At 37.8% G+C, this 6,696-nt stretch overlaps 1 protein-coding gene across 1 annotated transcript in view; it reads left to right on the top strand.

Annotated features, from left to right (window-relative positions):
• LOC108797755 (neural cell adhesion molecule 1-A-like) overlaps positions 1-4,546 on the top strand; it is a gene marked incomplete at its 3' end in the record, with an annotated part of 224,423 nt that extends 219,877 nt beyond the window's left edge. Inside the window, exons 11-14 of the mRNA XM_018569409.1 lie at positions 1,588-1,772; positions 2,024-2,120; positions 3,208-3,378; positions 4,415-4,546. Coding sequence (XP_018424911.1) covers positions 1,588-1,772; positions 2,024-2,120; positions 3,208-3,378; positions 4,415-4,546 — 585 coding nt within the window. The remainder of the gene's footprint in view (positions 1-1,587; positions 1,773-2,023; positions 2,121-3,207; positions 3,379-4,414) is intronic.
• Positions 4,547-6,696: the final 2,150 nt, after the last annotated feature.

Here is a 6,696-nt window from a genome sequence, read left to right as displayed (position 1 = left end):
TGAAAGCATCCTTGACATTCCCTGCTCTCTGACACCTACCCCATGATATAGTTTTTCTTTCACTACCTTAGCCTGATTTACAGTGCAGGCATAGAGCATCCACTGGTCAAGAAGCCTTAGGATGGCACAGCCATGGGCAAACAGGTTAGCAAACCAAGAATTGTGTTTCTATCATCACCCTACCATAGTAGGGTGATGATACCTCTATTAGTATGCATGTCATGTTCCCACTGCTGCCTCTATAAATATGCATGTCATGTTTCCATCCTCTAACGTTAACAAACAAACTGGCCAGGCGAGTACTATGGAACATATGACTACTGTCATGGGAAAAATAGTACGCTTTATGGAGAGCGCCAAAGGATTGAAAGACTAAGATCAACCTTTAGATGTGATTTGACATTGCAATATGGTAGTATTTCTACCTTAAATTTTCGAGAGCATTGGGATTTACTGTGAGAGATATTTTTTTCGGAAGACTGGTAGTCTTAAGGCCATTTACACTATCTTGTTTACAGTTTGGCTTTGGGATTCTGGAGACAGTTTGCTTTAAAGTGTATTTCCACTTTTGCAGACAAATTGGTTTAACACCTTCTTTATATTTGTCATATGTTCCCAATCACATAGCATAACTTAATAAAAATGTCTGGTTATATTTGTAAGTGCTTTATACTTTAAAAAAATGCTACCTAGCTTCCTTCTATCTAACATTAAGGAGGGGGCTGTGGGAAGTTATGGTTACTGTAATTAACCCTGTGTGAACTGTGCTGGGAGATTTCATTATACGTTGTTGTTGGAACACTATCTTTCCTACCAAACACTTAGGGGTCTATTCACAAAGCAGCCTTCGGCTAGCTCTTTCTGACACGGAGCCGTGTCAGAATAGAAAAAAATATATATTGTATGCCCATTGGAATGCTTTGCTAGATTCCTATTGGCTATTTCAATTTGCAATAGCCAATAGGAATCTAGCAATGCATTCCTATGGGCAAATTTTGTATTTATTAGCCGTACCAGCCTGAAGTGAGTAGCCGAACAGCGTTCGGCTCACTTCACTTCAGGTCCGTCTTTCACTCGGCTGCCTAAGGCAGCTTAGTGAATAGACCCCTTAGAAGTATTGTATTTTATTGAGAAGAAACTCAGAATGTCCCTCAATTTGACCCTCTACTTTCTCTTTCTGCTCAGAGTAGCCTGGAATCTGCACAAAGGCCTTAACAAAGCATGTAAAATATATATATTTTAAATATTTTAGGTATGGTGTGTGAATAGAAACACATAACAACATGTACAATTTGACTGCAAAGGTGGAACTACACTTTAAGAGCATAGACATTTGACATATGTCCTCCATGGCCAGTGGACCTGGTGAACTAAGGAATAATTTACTTTTACAATGGTTGCTTTGGCCACTTAGCAGGACATGTATAGAAATAAAGGGTGAATTCTGTATGAACCCACAGACTGTTTACATTTTTATTGTGTTCTTAAATTGCTTTTTAGAGCATTTGAGTATATTTAATTGTCAAATACAATTTAACTTACCGTGCTGGAATAATGTGAAGCTACTTTTCTTCTTTTTTTTTCTAGATGCTCCCAAGATTAAGGGTCCTGTGGTGGTTTACACCTGGGAGGGAAATCCAGTTAATATCACTTGTGAGGTACTTGCCTATCCTACTGCAAAAGTGTCCTGGCTCAGGGATGGACAACTTCTGCCGAGTTCCAACTTCTCTAACATCAAGATTTATACCAGTCCTTTGGCAAGCAGCCTCGAGGTACAAACTGTACATAATTGCACACTCTTTGTTCACAGTTCAATTAATACTTATAATCAATACATAAATATACGTTTCATAGATATCTATCTTCAGCAATCACCCCTTCAGTGATATCATGATCTGATTGGGTATTTCACTAACATTGTGCACAGTTGGCAATCTATATTCCTATTGCTCATTCCTTTGCATAAAAAAGCTTTATTTTTCTTCTGCGTGTGTAAGTAACTCGTTTTTGTTTATTCTGCCAGATAAACCCAGACTCTGAAAACGATTTTGGAAACTATAATTGCACTGCAGTCAACAGTGTTGGTCAAGAGTCTTCTGAGTTCATTCTTGTACAAGCAGGTCAGTCACAGCTGATTCTTAGTTTTTAATAGTTTTTTTCTGGATTATGATGATTACTTTTAAGTGATTATATTTCCAAATCAAATCAACCAAAACATATAATATGTCTGTAAATGTTCTAATTTTTAGAATTATGCATCAGATGTATGTGTCAAAGTATGTGACATAAGAATTGCACGCTACACTAAAAACCTGAAAATGTATTTTATGTCTTCCTTTGCGGCAGCACAAACTAATGAGAGCTGAGGGAATCCCTATCGCCCGACGCCCGGAACATGCAGTTTCGGGCCTCGGGCGAGTCATTTTTTTGTACATTTAGCCCTGCTCCTGACAAGCAGAGCTAAATGTATATTGTAGAGCCGCTGCTCGTGTTCATACAAGTGATCTTATTAGATTACTTGTATGAAAGGAGCAGCAGCGATCTTGCCCCCCCGCGCTGCGGTTTTCGGGGACCCGTGACCACGGCATTGGAGCTCCCCATAGAGCCTGTAGAGCAGACAAAGAACGTCCGTTCTTCGTCTGCTCTGTGTGATCACTGAGACCGTGGCGCTGTAATCACAGCCCCACCTGTCTCAGCTGTCAGGAACTGCACGTGTCTTATAGTCAGGTGTGTGTTATGGAGCGCAACCAGCCTGCAATTGTAAATATTAAAATTCAGCTCAAGCTTATACATTTTTTATTTATTTTTTTGGTTAGGGCAATATTCTGTCAGGTTGGGGCGATTCTTTCTTCTCTTCCTATTGTATCACTGGAACTGTAAATAAAGGGACATTTCCCATTTTCAAAGTGAGGTTTGAATCTCTGCCAGGTTTTAATTGCTGTAAATATCTATATTAGAAAATATTCCTGTTACTTTGTGTGCCAGTGACAAATGTCACCAACACAGGAAGTGAAGGCAAATTTGGACATAGATAGCAGTGAAAAACTAACTCTTCCCAAAACTTAAAAAACATGTTTTTAAGGGAAAAGGCTTATTTTTTTTCTATGTATGTAACTGTCTCTATAATTTTCTATCTACTTGTTATCTATTTGTTTCTTTCTTTCTTTTTTTCTTTCCATTCATGATTTACTGTTTCCTAATTTGCAGACACCCCATCATCGCCAAACATTCTCAAGGTGGAGTCTTATTCTAGTACAGCTATGGTTGAATTTGAAGAACCAGACTCTACAGGTGGAGTGCCCATTCTCAAGTACAAGGCAGAGTGGAGAGCGGCAGGAGCAGAGACATGGCAGACTGCCAATTTCAGTGCCCGGGATGGTAATTTAAAATATTGTATAATGTCCTGTGTGTCTTGACAGTTAAAGTCCATGTACTAAATTAGAAAATAATACTAAGTTAAATGTGAGAGTTAGCCATTTAAGACCAGGAGAAAAATAAAAGTATAATTTGGCAGAAAATATGTTTATAGGTAACAGTTTTTGGAATAGAGTTAAAGGGTCAACTGATATAGCAGTAGGTCGACTCTGGTGGACTGAAAAACCTATTGTATTCTTAAAGCTGAAAAATCTATTGCATTCTTAAAGCTGAAAGTGATGATGGTGTTCTCAGCTTCACTCTGCACAGAGTTTTTCTAGCTCATGGGAAAACAATTTAAGTGTCAACTGACTATTAGTGATCCTCACTGGATTTGGTTAACTCCGAAGTAAACCCTTACACATACAAACAGTAGCCACCACCACCACATGTTTTAATGGAAACACGAACTATTCACAGCATCCCCTTTAACAATTCTGACCTTAAGAAATGTTTGCTCACTATCACTGTCATCAGTCACAAAGGGGTTAATCCTTGCAGTGCGGGGGAACTGCATGGGTAGTTTTTTTCCATTCACCAGAGTACAGCTTTAAATCTCTTAGGTATTTTCACCAATCTGTGTTTCCCAGAGATACAGAGCCAAGTAAGACAGCCTTACTTATTGTGCTCTATTACCTGTACTGTGAAATACAATCATCCCTTTACAAGATTAAAGCCACCTGATAATGTTCATAGGAAGTGTCAGTTGTTGTTAACTCAGATGCAAAGTTTCCGCCTTGATAGTGCTCAGTTGGTGACTGTTTCCATCTACCTATGCCCTCCCAAAGCTGATGTAAAATTTAGGAATATGTTAATATCATAGAGTCTTTAAATTAAGTGGCCTGTTGACATCCTGGATCCTGTCCTTGGTAATCCTGGATCCTGTCCACGTCCTGAGTAATCTGGGACAAGTACTCTTTTTTTGCCTCTTTTTAACACTATTTTCTGTTGAAGTTGAAGGTGGTCCCCCTGTTAAGTCATTGACTTTTTGTGTTTGCAGAGAGTTCAGAGGGTTCTCTTACAATAACTGGGCTCAGGCCAGAAACCTCTTATGTTGTGAAACTGTCAGCTGTCAATGGCAAGGGGATTGGCGATTCATCTCCACTGTTTGAATTTGTCACCCAGCCAGTTCGTAAGTACATTCAGAGCTTTCTACTTTTTTAATTGCTGTGTTACATTGGATTATATTAAATGCATAGATCTTCATACTACTGATATTTGTACAATTAATATTAATAATAGTTATTGCTCTTTTCTAAGGTAAAACTGTATAGGATGTTCACCTTATAAGTAATCTGAGTGGAACTTTTTTCTTTTAAAGATACTGTGGGAGAAATACAAAATGACTTAATGACATTTAAAACATTGTTGTGCTATTTAGGAGACACAAATAAATCTTCTCTCCACCTAGCTGAAGGATAATTTTACTAAGCTGTGTCTTGACAAAAGTTTGAGTTGTCCTTTGGCGTTATGACACATGTCAGGATCCTTTGTTTTCCCTATTGTTTGGTAATTGGCTGCTTTGTTGAACTGATAAGCAGCCAGTCACGGAACAGTAAGGAGGGTAAGTAGTTCGTTAAATGTTCCATGGAAACTGTAATCAAAGGCCTATTTGGACTTCAAGCGACAAAACATTTGGAAACAAGTTTTAATATTTAGCTGGTGAAGAACCCCTTTAAGCGACAAGAAGTATTACACTCTAGGTGATAGGCGTATCTAAGTTTCGTTCTACTCCTTATACAGATCTGGCATTGATGCCTGTACAACATACAATAAAACCTAAGTTGAGCAATACAAGGTTTAAATTGAAAAAGTAAATTCTGCTCTCTCACGCTTCTTAGACAGGCTGGCAAGCATTGTCTTTTTTTAGAGAATAACATACCAGCTAAAAGAAGAGTCAGAATACTTACCTGTCTCATGGCTTGTTAATTCAAATGTCATTTATTTTCTGTTTGCTGGCCACTGCATGTATTCCACACTTCTAGATCCCTTGCAGCACACTGGTTTCTACAACTGGATCATACATCACTACAGGATGTATGGGCGAGCAGAAGAAACCATTGGGTGCCACGGAAGAAACATTTATTTGACCCATCTAAGCAGTCAGATACCTGCAGCAGCCAGCGAGCAGTGAAGAGGTGGCATTTCAAGAAATGTGTCACTGGAAAGGTACATATAGAAACTCCTTATTATATACAAGTGACCCTACGCAAAAAAGATAATACTATATAGAAAGATGCATTAATCATGTACATTTAAACATGAGTACATTTTTAGAATGTGTGGAAGAAAAATCAATTTTATCAGCAGCAGCTGCTATTCTAAGGCATTGGCAGAAGAAATGACTGGATAACCTAAAAAATGAAGAAATTCAATAAAAATTTACAGTTGTAATCTTCAGTTTGCTATTTTAAAGAAATTCATCTAAAATTGCTTGATTATGATTATTGAATTTAAAATCCTTCAACGCACACACTGGCAAATATAGCAAGTGTGAGCTTACGTATTTGCTAGTTGCTAACATACTTAAAGTATTTTATTAGCCTGGTAAAAAAACAATAGCTAATTCCACTAATGCATAGTAAACTCTGCTTGCTGCAAAGGGAGAAAACAAAGGGAAACTGTATTGCTAAATTACTGCCAGCTGCAAAGCACTAAAGGTTTATTAAGACCATATTAACACTTGTGAATCTGTTTTGAATTCCTTTAACTGAGTTTAAGTTAATAACGTTCTACAGCACAAGACAACTTAACGGAAACCAGCACTTTGTGTACTGACTGTCAATTTCTGATTGGTTTCTGGGAGTTTTAGGCATCAGAATATTGCTGTAAATGTGTTTTGTATAAATTGCTAACAGAAGTCTGTTGGAGTTATATAGCATACAAAATGTCCACTTAGACCTCTGTTCATATTATTAAAATAGAGATATTTTATTGTAAATCTGCTTGAAAACAAAAAATATATAAAAGATACCAGGTCAAAGAAATAAGCCCAGGGATAGGACAACAAAGAATTTCTGATGCGACTAGTTGAGGTGAGTTGGGACCTCATCTGGACTGACTGCCATCTTAAATGATAACATTGTTTCTCTTGAAAATTCAAAGCATTCCAGTTTATACTGAGTACATTTAATGACAGTAGCAATCTATATATCCAGCATTAAGGATGGGCAGATCATCTTGGGTTGGGTTCACAGGTTTATTGAATCCTGTTTGAAATTCTTGAAACCCAAACTTAAAGCAAATCCAATTGAATTTTATTGGGGGGGATGGGGGGGGGGG

This window comes from Nanorana parkeri, unplaced genomic scaffold (assembly GCF_000935625.1).
Source record: "Nanorana parkeri isolate BGI_ZX_2015 unplaced genomic scaffold, ASM93562v1 scaffold1331, whole genome shotgun sequence".
In the NCBI taxonomy this organism is placed as follows: Eukaryota; Metazoa; Chordata; class Amphibia; order Anura; family Dicroglossidae; genus Nanorana; species Nanorana parkeri.
Note: the sequence above shows the minus strand (reverse complement) of the source record. Positions and strands in the feature narration are given on the sequence as shown.